This window comes from Triticum aestivum, chromosome 2D, assembly GCF_018294505.1.
Source record: "Triticum aestivum cultivar Chinese Spring chromosome 2D, IWGSC CS RefSeq v2.1, whole genome shotgun sequence".
NCBI lineage: Eukaryota > Viridiplantae > Streptophyta > Magnoliopsida > Poales > Poaceae > Triticum > Triticum aestivum.
The window spans coordinates 14,900,670-14,920,349 of NC_057799.1; the positions used below are offsets into that span (position 1 = coordinate 14,900,670).

The 19,680-nt window shown below is 45.1% G+C and overlaps 3 protein-coding genes across 3 annotated transcripts; all 3 read left to right on the forward strand.

Moving 5' to 3' along the window:
- The first annotated feature begins 244 nt into the window (after positions 1–244).
- LOC123048299 (ethylene-responsive transcription factor 15-like) lies at positions 245–820 on the forward strand. The gene has a single exon (XM_044471428.1). It carries the CDS (start codon positions 245–247, stop codon positions 818–820), a length of 576 nt encoding a protein of 191 aa, XP_044327363.1.
- Positions 821–9,854: 9,034 nt separating this feature from the next.
- LOC123048300 (ethylene-response factor C3-like) lies at positions 9,855–10,583 on the forward strand. Its single transcript, XM_044471429.1, has one exon. It carries the CDS (start codon positions 9,855–9,857, stop codon positions 10,581–10,583), a length of 729 nt encoding a protein of 242 aa, XP_044327364.1.
- Positions 10,584–17,452: 6,869 nt separating this feature from the next.
- LOC123048301 (ethylene-responsive transcription factor 15-like) lies at positions 17,453–18,025 on the forward strand. Its single transcript, XM_044471430.1, has one exon. The coding sequence runs from the start codon at positions 17,453–17,455 to the stop codon at positions 18,023–18,025; it is 573 nt and encodes a 190-aa protein (XP_044327365.1).
- The last annotated feature ends 1,655 nt before the right edge of the window (positions 18,026–19,680 follow it).

The window sequence follows — 19,680 nt, forward strand, 5'->3', positions numbered from 1 at the left end:
AGTCACTTTCCGGTGAAAACAACCCCCACCTCACTCACTATTAGCCCCAACTTGACATTTTTAGAGCTGGTCGATGGTGGCACTGGCACCGTCCAAGGTCTCCTGAGTATTTGTGAAACCCAACGCTCTTGCTCAGCTCTATATTAACCCACCCACAGCAGAGGGAGCGCAACACAACATCATTTCCACCGGTCGGGCTGACTACACACACATGGACATCCACGTCGACATGTACACCGGCAGCATGGGCGCCGTCGCTGGTCTCTCCTGCTCTACCTCCACCTCCACCACCACCTCCTCCTCCTCCTCCTCCTTGGAGTCGTTCCCGTCCGACATGAGCAGCGGCGAGACGATTGGTCCTCGGCCCAAGAACTCCGCAGCGCCGTCGTACATCGGCGTGCGGGCGCGGCCATGGGGGCGGTTCGCGGCGGAGATCCGGGACTCCTCTCGGGGAGGCGCACGGGTGTGGCTGGGCACCTTCGCCACGGCGGAGGCAGCCGCGATGGCCTACGACCAGGCAGCGCTGTCCTCACGGGGCGTGGCCACGGCGCTCAACTTCCCCCTCGAGCGCGTCCAGGACTCGCTCCGCGCTCTCGGCGCCACAGGCGCGAGCATGGCCGGCTCGCCCGTGCTGGCGCTCAAACGGCGCCACTCCAAGAGAAGGAGGCGCAACAAGGCCGAGATAGCGAACGACGCGGCGACATGCATGAGGAGGAGCAAGGGCATAGTCAAGCAGAAGAAGTTCATCGTGGAGCTGGAGGACCTCGGCGCAGACTACCTGGACGAGCTTCTCAGGATTACTTGTAATACAGCTTACTAGTAAAGTAGCAATGCAACAGTTTTGAGAGGCCCCTGTGAGGAGCTGCCAAAACATAGCTACTCCGAATGGGGGTACCTGGGTTTTGTGCAGTTTGGTGACTAATTAATTAGTACAGTTTTAACATGCATGCTCCCTCTTACCTCCTCTTTTCACACGAGAGATAAGAGTATATAATAAATATGAGTCGTTGATCTTATTAATTAGTGATCTAATTAACTCTTATCTTCTTATCTCACATGTAAAAAGAGGGGGGAACAGGGAGCATGTTAAAATTTGCCATTAACTACAGTGTTAACATAAACGAAATTCATATATCCCCAAAAGCCGAAAGATACAAAGATGATAAACGAACAAATTAATGCACATTGCACAAAGGAAAACTTCTTGTTGTACCCCGTACCAGTGTACCCTCTATCCTCGCCGTTCATTTTTCTCCAAGTATTTTTTTGGGACATTTTTCATCAAAGTTCATGCAAGCAAACTTCTCTTTTTTGTTTCTTCAAAATCAATAAAAAACAATGGAATTCAGAATTTTGTAGACCAACATCATACAAGTACTACTATGTGCAGAAATATTTTTCTGATTTTTTGCCGCAACATAAATTCATAAAAATGACAGAACTCATTTGAAATTGACAAATTTATCTTTCATCAAAAAAGGAAAAAACTTTATAGAATGAGTGACACTTGTGTATATATGACCTACAAAGTTTCAAAGTCAAATATTCTCTTGTTTGAAAGAAATAAAAAAGAAAAATTTCTATACAAGGATAGCATGAATCTTGACGCAAACTGAATAATGTAGATAGAGAGTACAGTGGTACTGTAGTGCAACAAATCCACACTTTTGCACAAACCAAGCAAACAAACTAAAAGAAAAGTGCATTTTGAAGATGATGACACTCTCCATGCTCGATTGAGCATCATAGAAGAAACAAATATGATTACAATGGAGCAACCAACCAACTTCGAGGTTGGTCCTTTCCTGGTAGCTCACGTCCAATGATCTCGTGCAGCCGGATCACTGTAGCGCTGTCAACTATGGTATCTTATGCACCATTCGCTCCATCTGGCTCGAGCGCAACCGTTGTGTCTTAAAAAACAAAAGCCTCGGGCCACTGAATGTGGTTACGGTAATCCGGGACAGTTGTAAAGACTAGCGGCAGTCTAGCGAGGGTAATCACCTAGCCTGGCCCCTAGGTGGGCGCATTTGTTTCTTGAGTGTGGCACAACCGTTGCACAAAACTCCTGTGGGTTCTCAGAAAACTTCGAGGTTGATCCCACCGATACTGCTTTGGCGAATTGAGAAGACACCACACCATATTTTCCCTCGTCAACCCCTCGTCTAGGCTTGAAGCAGGCCTGGGTGGCCTTCAAGCCAGTTGTTCGGCTAGGCCCATGCACCGGTTTTTGGCTCACAATGTGAACCCGAAAGCTCGATAAATGACCAAACACCTAAAACTAGGATTTTATGATAAAAACATAGGCACAATAATATATCTATATATTCTGCAAACAAAAGTTGGACTAATCATTTTAATACAAAATTGACATTACTTGTATTTTTTGGGATGGGCCAGGCTCGGTTTTGAGAACTTAGGGTAAAGCTCGACCTAGGATATGACCGGGTCTAGATCAAGGTAAGTGCCCACCCAAGAACTAGGAGGGACACATGCCTCGTGGTCCTGCGGTAGAACAACCGTGACACGACAGTCACACATTGTCAGGTACACTACCGGTGCCTACGGACAAACATACCAAAAGGCATAAGCTAAAGGAAGAGATCGATGAAGAATACAATGCAGAGAGGTTGAACCAAGGTGATACGCATCGACAGAGAGCCCCACTACTACTTCATTGGCCTAGGTACTCATCATGTCTGCCATGTTGCTATCCCCAGAAGGGGAACCCTATCACCTCTACCTAAGAATCGAGGACACCAACCTACCGACACACATGAGCATGCACAAAGGTGAGGGAAAAAAAGAAAACAATAAAGCATGCAGGAGTTGTCGAACCTCGATTCGGATACCAAAGTTAGACACTTAATTAAAACCACACAACTACTTTCCACCTTTCCCCAAATTGCGCCTCTAGAGGGACAACACGATGCCACACGCCAATGTCACCCAATCGGGGACGAATAATAGGTTTTCACCCGAGGGGTAAGGAAAAGCGACCTCGATTGTGCTTCTAGAGAGGAGAGCACCAAGACGACCATAGATTTCTCTTGATCTCAATCTTGGACCACCAAGCGGCCACATATTCGATGACCGACGACCATTGGTGGCTAGATCCGTCGATGAGTTGAGCTAGAGGAGGAGAGAGATCCCCAACCTTTATATGCAACGCTAAGGGATGACAAGGCAGCCCATGCATGAAGACCCACTCCCATCATCGCCTCATCACTCGATTGACTAAAGAGACTGGCGAGACCCACCGAGGCCTTTGCCGATTAGACACCACTGCCGTTTGGAAACCCTCCACTTGATTTGTAGAGCAGTCGGAACCTTGTTTCCACCCTCACTGGCAGACGTGTGGGCTTATTGATGGCTACCTCCGGGGCACCAAGGGGAACGGGAGCAGGGATAGGATGGCAACAGGACGAAAGCCTTAGACGCCCTCGGGGGCTCTTCAAAACTAGGGGGGTATGGGAGCGGGAGGAGATCAATGTCAAGGGACTAGGGTGCCTCTTGTTTTTCCTTATAGTTCTATGGTGATGAGACCTAGAGTTCTAGGTCATATCTTCGTCCGATTCGATGCAACAGTTCCTCATGTTTCAATTTGACGGAGGGAATGCATTCACCTAATTCCATGTGTACCAGCTCTAGCCTCTAGCCATGGTCAAGCCATTTCAATAAGTGAAATGTGGGTGATAAGTTCACGCCACCATAAAAAATAACGATGACGTCCGTCAGAATTCTTGTGGTTTTGTAGGTATGAACCGAAAAAGGCTTCAACCCTGCTTTAGATATAAAGGATAAAACGAAAACAACCAAAACGATACAATGTGACGAGGAGATTCTTGGAATAGCAAATTTATGTTGTTGACATTAATTGCCATGTCATCTTTGTTTGTCCATGTATACATAAACCTAGCACTGCAAATTTGTCACATTGTAAATTGCTTTATAGTATGTAGACGATGGATGTGGGAAGAGCCTAATACGGCTAGGGGTTCAAGTTCATCTTTTTCTTTAGCAGACAATTAGACCTATATGGTATAAAGCCATAAGGGGGAGATCCATGCCGTATTTTTTAGTTTGTTGGTCAAACAGTATTGGGTTGCAATTTATTTTGGTTCTTCATGTCAAAGGAGCACGACCAAGACAAAGAAGGGGGGAGTTTCTTCTCCTTTTGACCAAGAACATTTAGATTGACTATACCTAGAGAGAGAATTCATGGAGCAAGAACAAGGAAGTCAATATGTGCGGTCAACCGAACTTTTATATCTTACCAAAAGTTACTTGTTTGACGTAGATGCCTTCCAGTTGAGGAAGTAGGATATATAAGCCCATAATACGTAGGGTGAAATTTTGCACTTGGGGCTAGACCGGAGTCCTTGATTTTAGTTTATCCTTGATGTGACTGCACTTGGGGCTTCATAAATTCCAAAGTAATTAATGTAACAGCCGGAATTAATAATCCATCAGCAGCGTAGCCTGGTACTCTGCACCTGAGAAAGTCTTGATTAAGGATAGCATTGTCCGGGTGAACCTGGGAGCATCATTTGTTTTCTCCAGGGTGGTTTTGGCCAGCGGTGACGGCAATGGGGCGCCGGGAAACAGCGAGTTTGTTGTCAGAGCGAAAAGTAGGGGGCTGCCGCTGCCGGCGGTGGCTGTCTAGATCACCCCCAGCCATCCCCGAAGCTTCTCAGGCTCTCCTCGACCTCGTCCTCTCGTACGCCGTCTAATTTTCAGGAGGTCTTTAGTTTTAGTTAATCCACGCGATGGTATAGTTGTTTTGTGGCTATAAATGTATAGCTGGAGTGAGAGCGACCTCAGTAAAGTACTAGTACTAGTTGTGCAATTGGTATTGAGAATAAAATTTAAAGGCTGTGTTAGATAGGGAAAAATAATAATTTTTCAATGTCAAATAGGGAATAAAAGTTTTTGACAGTGTTAAACAAAGAATTCTATCATGACTATATTGGGCAAGTGACTACTGAAAATGCCAAACCTACGGACGGGAGAAGTCACCATAGACCTCACCTCAGCTTGTAAATTCCTTCCTAAAACGTATCTCATAGATGTATAGCATTACTCATGTGACTACCACAGTCTGGGTTTGTGTTTGAGGAAAATCCCGGAGGCACGTCGAACCGCGCACAACCAACCGGTGAAGAACAACAGTTATCAGTGCATCTCCAAGAGGTGCCCTATAATAGGGTCGAGCCGCCTTTTACATCACCAGGGGGCAAAAAAGTGATTCAATAGGTGCCTATCTCTAAAAAAATTCTCCAAATTTACAATATCCTTCGAAAACAGCACCAAGTGTTGCAAATTTGCAACACCCGGGCCCTTAGAGTAAAACAAATTTGGTCGAGCGCGAGTCTCTCACCGCCGCGTCAAAAGTTCCCATGGACGAATCCTCTGACCCAGCAGGCACTGACGCCGCTTTGACCCACCTCTCCATGGTCGCGTCGCCATCTCCCACTGCCGCCTCCATGCCCCCTACTCGACGTGGCTGCTTTGTGCCACCACAGACCACCCTCGCCGTCGGGAAGGCGGGGAAGGAGCCATCGGCGCGGAAGAAGCCGACTGTGGCCGCAGGAGGCCCACGCGCGAAGGATCAGCGGTTTCGTCCCGGACGAAGAAGACCAAGTACATCGTCGGCATGCCCCGTGCTTTGTCTTTTGCTGCCGCTGCTCCATCACCGGCGGCTCCTGCAGTTTTTGTGCCTCCCCCACCACCTACGGTCGAGGAAAACGAGTCGTCGATGCCCGCCGCCTGCGTCTGTGATGTCTACTACGCAACTTTGTTCTTGTAGACTTTGTTGGGCCTCCAAGCATTAGAGTTTTGTAGGACAACAACAAATTTCCATCAAAAGGATGACCTAAGGATTAGCCGTCGGTGGGAGGGGTAGGATGAAGATGGTCTCTCTCAAACAATACTACAATCAAATACAAGAAATCTCTATGTCCCCAAGACACCCAATACAATGGTAAATTGTATAGGTGCACTAGTTTGGCGAAGAGATAGTGATACACGTGTAGTATGGATAATAGGTATATGTTTTTGTAATCTAAAATAATAATAAAAAAAAGGAAGGTATCAAGTAGCAAACAAAGAGAAAAACGGTATATCAATGCTTAGAAACATGGCCTAGGATTCATATTTTCACTAGTGCATCTCTCAACGGTACTATCATAACTGAATCACATAATAATCCCTCAACGTGCGATAGAGAATCACTCCAAAGTTCCTATCGGAAAAAGTAAGCTAAACGTATATCCACCTTTATGCCTAGATTACCCCAATGTCACTACGGGAACCCGCAAGTTGATTACCAAGACATATATCAAGTGATCTAATAGATTACCACATTTTCACCACGGTTATCCACAAGCAAGACATACATCAAGTGGTCTCAAATCCAACTTATTCAATCCAACATACGAAACTTCAAAGAGCAAGACTCAACTCATCACAACAAAGATAGAGGGGAAGAACTTCATATGATCCAACTATATTAACAAAGCTCATGTTATATCAAGGTCGTGCCAAATCAATAACACGAGAGAGAAATCGAACACATAGCTACTAGTACATATCCTCAGCCTCGAGATGAACTACTCACACAACACCATGAGAACGGTGGAGAAATTGGTGTTGATGGTCATTGAAAAGATGTCCCTGGTAGTGTCCCGGCGCCACCAGAGGAGAGGGGGAAGGGCCCCCTCCTTCTTCTTCTTCCTTGGCCCTCCGTGGAGAGAGGGAGCTCTCCCCTAGATTGTATCTCTCTGTTGTCTTCTATTTCTCGCGACTGTTTTATGTCCTTTCACCGTTTCTTTAATAGCCGGAGATCCGTAACTCCGATTGGGCTGCAATTTTTAGTGGATTTTTCTTTCGGAAATTAGCTTTGTTGCGGTGAAATAAGGGCGCCAACCGACCTACGATGTGCCCACGAGGCAGGGGGGACTCGCCCAAGGGAGTAGCGAGTGCATGCCTGCCTTGTGGAGCCCTTGGGCACCATATTGCATATATTGTTTTCCCCAAAAATCACATATATTCCATAAAAGTCCTCGTAAATTTTTACCGCGGTTGGATTTAGCTTGATATAGTTTTTTGCGAAAAAACATGCAAGAAACAAGAACTGACACTGGGCACTAGATTAATGAGTTAGTTCATAAAAATAATATAAAAGTGCACCAAAACCATACAAAAGTCATAAAAATATAGCACGGATATGTCATAAAATACGTTGGAGACGTATCAATCCGCAACTTTTTGTCAGAGAGGTAAATAAAATTCCCTTTATTTTTCATTAGTTTTTTTTTGTGAAATTGAGATCAATGCAATGATGAGGTGCATATGTGCTAATATTAGATTGTGTGTGTGTTGACCATGATACATTTTTGAACTAAAAACATGTTGGGAATGAACATTTTGTCTCTCACCCAAGAAGATGAGGAACATATGATGTGGACAATCTTGACTTGGGTGATGATGGTTTTCTTGATGCTCCGCAAGGAAGAACCACAAACTACTTTCATATTCATGTGCACTTTTGTTTGCTTTGATGATGAACTATGTTTGATATGATGCACTATGTGGCTATGGTTTGCATTTCAAATTAATATGTGGCTTCGATGGTTAATTTGATATGATGTTATTTATTTTTTGTGATGATTTTGGTCAATGTTTAGTTCAGGTATTGGTGTACATATGGATTTGAAGACAACAAAATTGTGGTGTCTCTGCCATTTTTACTTTTATTTTAGGTTATCTATTGGAGTTGAAGCTTCTTGGTGTTGTAAAAAAACCACTTTTAGATGTTGTATAATTTGATCCAACCACCTTTTGGAGCTCTATTACAGGGAACCTATTGGAGATGCTCTAAGATACACGAAAAATCTAGCAAGTTTGTTGACTTCACGTCTATCATTGGCACGGTGAACCTCGATCCTTTGTGCTTGACCCACCGCAAGTTCTGCATGGATATTTCTTGGAAAACCTATTTTGAATTAAAATGCATGTATTATTCTCGTGCCTTGTCTTGCACAACATAATCCTCGTGGCTGATTATCTGGCCATGCGAGGGTGACAGCTTGACCCTTTTTTAAATGAGCTATAACTTTATTAAATTTTGAAATTTACACTTGCAATGTTTCGCATCATTGATCCAAGAAATTACTAAATAAGTATTATAACTAAGAATTCAGTGAAATTTCTCAGAATCGTCTTCTCCATGGTATCAATATGCAAAATGAAATAGTGCCAAAGCTTTAGTAAAGAGATTGTAGTCAGACTGAAGCACCTATACCGCCACTTGTACACTAGCACGAGCTCGACTACCTTCATAGGTTTCAGTAACCCTCTTGAGTCGCCCATCGAACATGACAGGAAGCTATGAGCGGTGTACCTACTTGGGACGGGGATACCCCAAAAAGTACATGTCGTCGGACCAGAAAATCTTTAATAGAACACCAGAGCACAACTCCGAAGTCAAAATGGACCCCGCCAGTAAAAGTGATAGAAAACACTAAAACAATCTCACCAGATACATATGAACAAATCTGAGAAGACATAAACCAGAAGTCCACAAGGTCCGATACACCAAACCTGCAGACACACAAACTCTCTGGCTCGTGACACTACCCAATAAGACTTTGCCATTATGAAAGAAGAACCAGAGTACATGTATTCTTGCAGGCATTGCACCCTCGACCAGTACATCACCGATAAAGACCAAAGAGATCATGCCTAATGGAACTTCTCAATACACCTTTGAAGAAGCAAGGCCGTCCCCCTTCACCTCGCAGCACCATGGCTGGCGGCGAGGCGAATTGGCGAAAATCCATGGCGGCTGACCCCGGAACCCTTGACCCAGTTTGTCACCTCTGCCTCCGCCCATCCCCGAGCCCATCTCTCACGTATGCAAGGGTTGACCTTTTGTCTCTTGAGGGCCATTGGGCTATGTTAGCTTGGCCCTTTGGGGACATCATCCAGTGGGGCAGGGCCTTTCATCCGAAGCCGTAGAGTAGTGTTTCATCTAAATAGAATATCAATCTGTGTGTGCTTGTTGAAAAGGAAAAATAAATAAAAAATATGCAAATAGAGTCTCTATCTTTTTTTTGCGAGGAAAAGGGGTTTCATTCATCAAGCCGCAGCCAACTTTATATTAATTGAGAAGGCAACACCGGTACAATGATCATGTGAACAGAGCTTAGCTCGGATGGGAACCTGCTCATCCAGGTTCAAGTCCCAATTGGTGTGAGTGGTTGCATTTTTCTAAATTTCTTCAAGGCGTACCGGTGCTATTCTTTCAGTTATATGACGTGTCCGTCACCTATAAGGCATATGTGGCGACTTCGTCAATCTCAAGACCAGCTTGCAATGTCTCTCGGTGGTGTTTCTAGGGGTAGGGTGTATATATGCGTCATAGGGGTGAGTGTGCTGTCATGTACGTAAACAATGATCATGATAAGGTGCAAATAGTTAGCGGGATATTCCAGCACCTTCGTTGGAGCTTCGTCAACGCTAAAAGGAGGTGACGCCGACGAGGTTTGGCTTACTCAGCCGCCCTACGTCAGTCAGCGCCCCCTCCCACTTCAGGCACAGGCACAAAGTCCCAAATCGAACACACACTTTCCAGAGAAAACGACTCCCCCACGTACGCATTCCCAACTAGGAGTACTTGTCATTTTTAGAGCTGATCGATGCTGGCAGGGGCACCGTCCTGGTACTCCGATTTGTCAACACCATTTGTCAGACCCCAAGGCTCCATCAGCTCTCTGACTCTATATATATATTAACCCACAGAGGTGAGGAAGCGCACCACCATTTCTACCGGCCGGGCTGACAACACACACATGGATAACCACGGCGATATGTACTACTGCACCGGCTGCACTGATCCCTCCTGCTCCTCAATCTCATCCCTCCACTACTCGTTTCCATCCCACGACTTGAGCAGTGGTGAGGTGGTTGAAGCAGGGCGGGAGAACCCTCCAGCTTCTTGGAATCATTTCCAAGCCGGCTGCATGGGCACCGCCGCTGATCCCTCCTGTAGCTCCTCCTCGTCCTGGGACTCGTTTCCATCCGACATGTGCAGCATCGACATGATTGGTGCTGGAACGAGTCCTCGGCCCAAGAAGCGACCAGCCTCGGCTGCGCCGTCGTACATCGGCGTGCGCGCGCGGACGTGGGGGCGGTTCGCGGCGGAGATCCGGGACTCAACCCGGGGCGGCGCGCGTGTGTGGCTAGGCACCTTTGGCACCGCGGAGGCCGCCGCCATGGCCTACGACCAGGCGGTGCTCTCCTCGCGCGGCGCGGCCACGGCGCTCAACTTCCCCCTGGAACGCGTCCAGGAGTCGCTCCATGCCCTCGGCGCCACCGACTCAGGCGTGGCTGGCTCGCCAGTTCTGGCGCTCAAACGGCGCCACTCCAAGAGAAGAAGGCGCAGCAAGGCCGAGATAGCGAACGATGCGGCCACACGCCTGGGGATGAAAAAGAAGAAGCGGTTCATCGTGGAGCTGGAGGACCTCGGCGCCGACTACTTGGACGAGCTTCTCATGATTACGTGTAATACGGCTTACTAGTGACTATCAATTTGGAAAGATTGAGTTTGTGCAATTTGGTGAACTGTCAATCCATCGTCTAGCGTATGTGTGAAAACATTTACCGGCTTGCTTTCTAAGTGCATTAATTTTAGAAACTAGGTTTTTCACCTGGCTAGTTGTCTAATTGGCATTCCATTTCGCAGTTGCATTAGCTTTGTATCATGAAGGCTATGCCCTTCTGGATATGTTCCAACCAACATTCTAACATTTTGGTTACCACGCGGTAATGTACTAGGTCATATCTTGTAAAGAAAACGCTAAAGCGCAGATAGCCACGGGATACAACTTGACCAGCTCCACCTTGTAGAGCATGATGGCATTAGAGAGGAGGTCTGGGGATGAAAGCTAAAATCCTTGCTTCAAGAACTTCACAAAGACGACACTCTCGCCGCACATTGTCTTTGACTTGTGGTGGCCATAGACCACCCGGTGGGCTCCGGTCGCGAGGTAGTGTCCCACTCTGCATCAGATCCTTTGTTGGTCCTTCACCACTGCCGAGCTTTCCCATCACCTTGATGCTTTGGAGGGCAATGGAAATTTGTTCTGTGGCTGGTAGAATCGGCAGCACAATCTAGGATAAGGAGGAGAGCAATGGCGGGGGCTACAGTGCCGCTTCTTTTCTTCCTTCGTGCTCTATGTCAAGGAGACCTAGAGTTGTTCGTTATATCTTCGTGAAATCTCAGTGCAATGGTTACCTCCCATTTCGATTCACTGGGAGGGCATGCATGTGAGGGATTCTAAGATTCATATTCCAAGCTGCCGACCACGGCCAAGGCATTGCAAAAATTTAATTGTGGGAGATAAGAGCATGCCATTACCTAAAATCTCTGCACCAGCCATCGGAATTCTTGGAACGGGCTGGTCATTAGTTAAAATATTTCATTGGAGAGACGAAGGACAATTTAAATTTCAAATCGGGATACCTCACTTCAAATATGGTGCTTACATATGTAAGCTTATGAAACGACTCAAAACTGTGCATGTGTGACCTAAGGGGACGATCCCTAGTTTTTCAATTGCCGAAGGTTGGTAGGCAGAGGGTGAGTCCGTGAGAGATCAAGTGCAAAGTTACTAACGCCTTAGATTCCTTTTCTACCGATTGCATCATAATTTCATATACTCACAGGGGCTGTTGTTGAGTCGTGTGGAAATATCCAAGGTAGTCCTTGCATCTCCCAATGTATGCTAGAGCACCCCCATACAATCACCCCGAAGAGCATCAATGAGAAGGCCTAGTAAATACATTAGCCGAGTTTGCTTACAACAACTAGTATAACTCTAGCATTGGAATGGCACCTTTAGAAGCACTCTACGGGAATGTTTGTCATACCTTGATTTGTTGGGGATGGCACGTACCGATCGACGGGGCCATAGAAGATGAAGGGGAGTGTCGAGAAGAGTGTGGATAGCCCGAGCCATCCGAAGACTGCCTGGGTGGGGGGGGGGGGGGGGGGGGGGGGCACACCTAGGTTGTACCAAGATAGGCACACAGAAGGCCTATGAGTGCAAGTTGGTTATGTTTTTTTAGTGAATTCCGCTTTTTACCATATAGTTCTGCATTTGTGCCACATATTACCCTATTTAGTGGAACTTCTACCAAAATATTTCATTTAAAAGACTGTGAACACAGTTTTACCCCAGTTTAGCACTTTGGTTGTTTTTGTTAGATAGTACCGGCATATTATACCGGAGTGGCACGGTAAAATGTGTAACGATCTAAGGGCACAGTCAACAATCATGTTCAGACTTCTCTAGTCCATATGTTTAATCCCTCCTCATCCTTTTGATATTTTAAAACTCGGGTCAACACCTTACACATTGCCCAATAGCACGCATCAAAACAATGAGGGTTCAAAGCTTTTAAAAGGGGTAATCTTGACAATTTTTCATTTGACGGGGTAATTAGTGTCACAAATGCATAACTAAGAGGTAAAAAGTGGAATTCACTATGTTTTTCCTTTAGCACTTCGTTAAACCTGTCCAGGCTAAATTAAAAGTGCGGTTCTTTTATTTTGTTTTGTCGAACAATGTTGGTCATAATTTTATTGATTCTTGGTGTCGGCAGAGCACGACCAAGACAAACAAGCGTTAATTTCTTCGATTTCTGACTATAAACCGTTGAGCATTGACCGCATACCGGCATGCATATGGCTTTCAAATCAGCACAGAAGAGCCCACCACTAAAGAATAACCATGAGCTTGATTTTATTGTATCTGTTAGAGTAGAGTAGGCAGGGCTTAACAAACTTCAAATTACTCTGCTTGACTGTGGAATAATCATGATCTAAAACAACAAAGCATGATGCAGCAGCCACCCCACCTGAAAAGGGGTTGTCCCTCCCGATATGCCGCGCTCGCTTGTGTCGCTTCAGGCAGCTGGATGTTTAGATAGCGCTGTCCCGATGAACCTATGAGAAACAATATCCTTCCTTTTTCAGGGTAGTTTTGGTTACCGGCCGCCTCCCTGTGACTGCACTCGACTTGGACCGGCGCGGTTGGAATATAGCAAGCGTACGTACGTCACGGAGAAAAATAGGCGGCTGCCGCTAGCTCCTGTTCACGTCACCCCAGCCGAGCCATGCATGCATCTCCGAAGCTTCCTTCGACTCTCTCATTCTCCGTCGTTGTTTATTTTCACGGTACACTACTAGAATCTGGTTAGTCCCGAGTTTCAAGACTTCGCCGAGTTCATTCTGTCGGGAACTCGACAAACTTCTGTCTGCCAAGGTTCCAACGAAAAATGGCACGGCGAAAAGAAAAACGCAGCATGATATAAATTATGCCGTGTTCCGTTCATCAAAAACTTTGCAAAGTCTGACAGATGGGACTGGCTGTACAGTAAACAACGTAGTATATGGAAGAGCATAGTACTCCCTCGGTCTAGGTGCATTAGAGCAAGTATAATAGAGCTGACTCAGCGGGCTATAAGAAATAAACTAGTATATTTCTGCTTAGTTGGAGGAAAGAGAAGAGGAGAGAGAAGGTAAGCGGGCTCTTCATGAAGAGCCAGCTCTAGCACGTGCTCCTAGGCACTTTGTGAGAATGAAAGGTGGGCCACATAATAAAAAAATAGTACACTTATTTGATCTACTATTGTACATGTTGACTATAAGATGGGCTGTAGATGGCATGGCATTGGCTTGTAGCCAGCAGCTGGCTATACTATTAACCATGCTCTTAGGCGCCTAATGATGAGCAGCGCAACCAAGGTGTGCGGAGTGGACGGAGTGAAAAAATTGAATGTGACAAATAACCAATCAAAGTATGCCATAATAGAGTTCTTTAATTGTCTGAGTTAAATACTATGCTGGTTGCGTGCCATGTCCAGGCTCACTTCCTCCTCGTTTCCCTCTCCCAAGCACACCATGGTGATAACTGACACCGGTCCTGATACTAAATGAAGCACCCTAATCTGACATCTCATAACATTTCTTTAACAGAAGACATTAATTGAAGGTTGTTTTTACAACACTATTATATACTGCACTGAGACTGCTATATCTAATCATCTATTTAATGTCACTAGATATAGCTTAAATGAAGGTTGTTTTTAGAACACTAAGGGCAGTCCTAGTTTTTTTTTAACACAGTAAAAATGCAGACGCTCATACATATGCACATACACTCATCTCTATGAATGCACGCACATCCTACCCTTATGAGCACCTTCAAAAGATTGAATCGGCACATCATCTTGAGATTGATGAAGTCGCGATAGATGCTTTTGTAGTCGACCGGAACGCATATTTCCGAAAGGACTGAAATAAATCCAAAAAAAGTGACTACCAATTGCAAGTATAGGACTTGAACCCTGGATCGGTTTTACCACGAAGAATCTAACCATCTGACTTAGGCTCAGTTCATTAGGACAGTCCTAGTTATTACACCTTATTGTCGGTGGAGCGAGCAGGGGGTCATCATAGCCGTACTACAGTTTGTGAAAGGACAAGATATGAAAAAAGAAGATAAAAAGTAAAGTGTAACCCACTGACTAGTATACAGACTAATGTTCTCCATATGACAAAAGTATTATAAAGACTGCAATTTTAGGAAATCTAAGAAATCGCAGGCTTTCAATTCCTTTAAAAATATGGGTTTAAAGGACTTTACGAACCATTTTAAAGGCTCCGCTTTAAGGAGTCTCCTAGCGTGTTTTGAGTAGGTTCACATTAATTGGTTTATTAGGTTTATTTTACAAAATCGATACCACTCATTTTGTCTTTAAAAGCACTTCCTCACCCTTGTGGTCTTATAGTTACGAAGAAACTAGAAGAGACAAATTCATGGAATATCATATGTTCATATTTTTTCTTTTTAACTAACATGCCCTCTTGCTTTTTCATGTGTTCATAAATCTGAATGTGATGGACGTGGGTGGATCCCAATATAATAGGACTAGAGGTGCAAGTTAGCAGTCTGTGAAACCTACGAGTGCTAAAAGGGGTTATTCGTGCGATATTTCCGCATTTGTTGGTCAAAGAATATCGGGTTATAGAAAAATGTTTTGGTTCCTCATCTAAAGTTGTAGGAGTTAGATGAAGAATATAATGGGGAATTTCTTCTATTGTGACCAAGAACGTTGAGCGTTGAGCATACGTAGAGAAAGAATCCGATGAGCAGGAACAAGGAAGTCAACACATGCACTCAATGGAACATTTCTAGCTCTCCAAAAATTCTGTTTTTACATATATAGATGCCTTCCAATTCAGCATGATAGGATATATAAGCCAATATTATATCAAACATGATGCGGGAACAGTGCGGCCCGGCTAACATCATCTATTCCTGATATTTTGGCACAAGTTCATAAAATTTGCTGTGATTTCATAAAATTTGAGCCGTACTACAGTTTGTGAAAGGACAAGATATGAAAAAAGAAGATAAAAAGTAAAGTGTAACCCACTGACTAGTATACAGACTAATGTTCTCCATATGACAAAAGTATTATAAAGACTGCAATTTTAGGAAATCTAAGAAATCGCAGGCTTTCAATTCCTTTAAAAATATGGGTTTAAAGGACTTTACGAACCATTTTAAAGGCTCCGCTTTAAGGAGTCTCCTAGCGTGTTTTGAGTAGGTTCACATTAATTGGTTTATTAGGTTTATTTTACAAAATCGATACCACTCATTTTGTCTTTAAAAGCACTTCCTCACCCTTGTGGTCTTATAGTTACGAAGAAACTAGAAGAGACAAATTCATGGAATATCATATGTTCATATTTTTTCTTTTTAACTAACATGCCCTCTTGCTTTTTCATGTGTTCATAAATCTGAATGTGATGGACGTGGGTGGATCCCAATATAATAGGACTAGAGGTGCAAGTTAGCAGTCTGTGAAACCTACGAGTGCTAAAAGGGGTTATTCGTGCGATATTTCCGCATTTGTTGGTCAAAGAATATCGGGTTATAGAAAAATGTTTTGGTTCCTCATCTAAAGTTGTAGGAGTTAGATGAAGAATATAATGGGGAATTTCTTCTATTGTGACCAAGAACGTTGAGCGTTGAGCATACGTAGAGAAAGAATCCGATGAGCAGGAACAAGGAAGTCAACACATGCACTCAATGGAACATTTCTAGCTCTCCAAAAATTCTGTTTTTACATATATAGATGCCTTCCAATTCAGCATGATAGGATATATAAGCCAATATTATATCAAACATGATGCGGGAACAGTGCGGCCCGGCTAACATCATCTATTCCTGATATTTTGGCACAAGTTCATAAAATTTGCTGTGATTTCATAAAATTTGAGCCAATCTTTTTATTATGAAATGCAGTAGCACTGCTTTCATTTTGCTTAGAAGGAGCAAACTAAAGGTACATACTATTGAATTCATGCTCCTATCAGTTACTCCAAAAGTCCGAATAAATGGAGAGAGGCGGGCAATATAGTGCTACATTCCCTTTATATCTAGACTTATTTAGCCCTTAGACGTGGGATCGATGTAGGCCGCATAATTCTTCTTAAATACTATGTTGGCAGGATCTTGAACTCAAGACCTCTTGGTTCTAATATCACATTTAATTCATGCTACAACCAGTTGCTCGAAATGTCCAAACTAAGAGAAAAATGCAGTCAATATATTTCAGCACGTAATAGGAAAAGGAAAATACAGCACCAAGATATAGCTCGCCAGTTGAGAAATTAAACAAAATGGCATAAATCGCGCAACTAAAAAAACGTTCACTGGATATATGCCAGCTGGTCCTTATCTTGTTTTATGTGTTGCGTGTACACACTAGGGCTTAACTAAACCGGAAGTTATGTGCTAATAGTTGACTCTGGAATAATCATGAGCTAGCTAGCTAGCACTAACGGCATAATGATGCAGCCACCTGAACTGAAAACAGTTGTCCGGAGATGGCGTGTGTGTCACCGTTGGGTAGCACTGTCCGGATGAACCTATGAGATATCATCGTCTCTTCTGATTTAGGATAGTCTTGGCTACCTGTGAGTCTATGACTGCACTCTGTTTGGACAGGAGCGGCGTGCGTACGTACGTCAGGGAGAAAAGTAGGGGCGTAGGCGGCTGCTGCCCGTAGCTGTTCACGTCGTCGCCGCGCCATCTCCGAAGGTTCCCTCTTCGACCCCGACCTCCTGTCGTCTCTCTCGTTCCCCGTCGTTTAGTTAGCCCAACTTGTGATTATTAGAGCGGTGGCATCGTCCTAGCCTCCTTAGGTAGTGCATCCAGTGTGGACGAAAGGCAGCGCCCCGTCTGCTTGCCGCAGCTATAAATCCCACAGGAAGCGCGCGCCGACTGTGACACCACACCACCAGTTCTGCCGGCCGGGCCAACACACCACACGCATGGAGCAGCAGCATGATGACCACGGTGCCATGTACTCCATGGGCGCCGCTACTCCCTCCTGCTCCTCCACCTCCACCTCCTACTGGTTGGACTCGTTCCCATCCGACTTGAGCTTCAGCAGCGGCGAGATGCTTGACGCCGAAAGGGAGAAGCCAACAGCCTCGGCGCCGTCATACATCGGCGTGCGCGCGCGGCCGTGGGGGCGGTTCGCGGCGGAGATCCGGGACTCGACGCGGGGCGGCGCGCGGGTGTGGCTGGGCACGTTCGGCACCGCCGAAGCAGCCGCGATGGCCTACGACCAGGCGGCGCTCTCGTCACGCGGCGCCGCCACGGCGCTCAACTTCCCGCTCGAGCGCGTCGAGGAGTCGCTCCGTGCCCTCGGCGCCACAGCCACAGGCATGGCCGGGGCCGGCTCTCCCGTGCTGGCGCTCAAACGGCGCCACTCCAAGAGAAGAAGGCGCGGCAAGGCCGAGATAGCGAACGATGCGGCGACATGCCGGAGGAGTAATATGATCGTGGCCATGGACACACGGTTCATCGTGGAGCTGGAGGACCTCGGCGCAGACTACCTGGACGAGCTTCTCAGGATTACGTGTAATACAGCTTACTAGTAAATACAACACAGTACGTAACTCGGCTGTAGCAAAGCTTGATCACCACCCCACACATGAGGAGCTGCAAAAACACAACCGCTCCAACTTGGAGAAGAGTTTGTGCAATTTGGTCAACTGTTAATCCATCGTCAAGCGTATGTGTGTGAACATTTACCGGCTTGCTTTTTTTGTTTCCACGAGTTTAATCCATTTCTGGGATGATTTAAACTTGGTTTTTTCCCGGCTTCATAGATAAGGCAACTGCACCAAGACACAACACATGAGGTACAAGAGTACTATAGAGAAGACAATGTTCGGTACCTAGAGAAGCGACAACATTAGCAAATTGAAATGTGTTTTTGTGACTAAAAATATTCTGTAGCTCAAATAATTTGTCTGATTGACAATCCATTATTCGCGGTTGCCTTAGTTTTGTATCGAGGAGAGTGTTAGAACTAGGCCCTTCTGAATATGTTTGAACAAACATTTTAGCATCTTGGTCACCACATGGTAATGTGCTACAGCACATATCTTGTAACAAAAATGCTAACGCTACGTTTATCAGCTCCATGCACCTTCTAGATCATGAGGGCGTCATAGAGTATGTCTGATGACGAAAACGAAAATCCATGGTTGAAGAAGTCCACAAAGACGAGGGTCTCACTAGGCACCGGCTTTGGCTGGTCGTGGCCGTAGTCCACCTGGCGGGCCCTAGTATTGTTGTGAGGTAGTGTCCCACTCCGCATCAGATCCTTTAGTTGGTCCTTCGCCACCACCGACCTTTCCCATGGCCCCCATACCTTGGATTGCGTTGGAAGTCTGTTGTGTAGTTCGCAGAGCCTGTGGCGTTATCTAGGAGCAGGAGAAGAGCAATGACCGTGATTTAGGGTGCCGCTTCTTTTTTTTCCTTCCACTTTGATGTCGAGGATACCTAGAGTTGTGCATTAGATCTCCGTGAAATTTAGTGCAATGGTTTCCTCCCGTTTCGATTCGCTGGGAGGGGATGCATGTGAGGGATTCTAAGAGTCATGTTCCAAGCCATCGACCACGGACAAACCAACAGCTATTCTTAGTCCGTCATACTATTTTATAGAAACCCCCCTGATGTTTCTTATATTAAACCCGCACTATATATTAAATGTTTTTTTTAAATACTCGTATTTTTTAAACCGTAACTCTAAATTTAACATATTATATATGGAATTTGATTAGAAAAATATATGGAATCTGAATATGATGTTATTTTACCTGTTAACCATTTAAAAAATACTATCTAGGGTGTAATCTTAATAAACAGTGCATTATTCGTCTTTCTTTCATATCGGTACTGATTCGGATTGTGGATGAACATCTCAGCAAAATCGGGATTGGGGACGAAATTGAAGATCACTTGCCCGTTTCTTTGTACGTATTAAATCTACAAAGACATGTGAAATCTTGAACTTGCCCTTTTGTAGGCAAAGACCATCTTTGTTTGGGTCGTAGCTACAAATACTCAGATTATAGACCTTTTTTTTTTCTAAATTGAGAGCGTGTGGTATTCTTTTCTCCTGTTGCAACGCACGGGTCCTTTTGCTAGTAATAAGTTAAATGTGGGTGATAAAAGTCCGCCACCACTCGGAATCACCACAACAGCCATCAGCATTCTTGGAAAGGGCTACCCATCAGTTAAA

Excerpts from the sequence above, each read along its gene's own strand:
- LOC123048299 (XM_044471428.1), top strand. The coding sequence starts at position 245 with ATGGGCGCCGTCGCTGGTCTCTCCTGCTCTACCTCCACCTCCACCACC.
- LOC123048300 (XM_044471429.1), top strand. The coding sequence starts at position 9,855 with ATGGATAACCACGGCGATATGTACTACTGCACCGGCTGCACTGATCCC.
- LOC123048301 (XM_044471430.1), top strand. The coding sequence starts at position 17,453 with ATGGGCGCCGCTACTCCCTCCTGCTCCTCCACCTCCACCTCCTACTGG.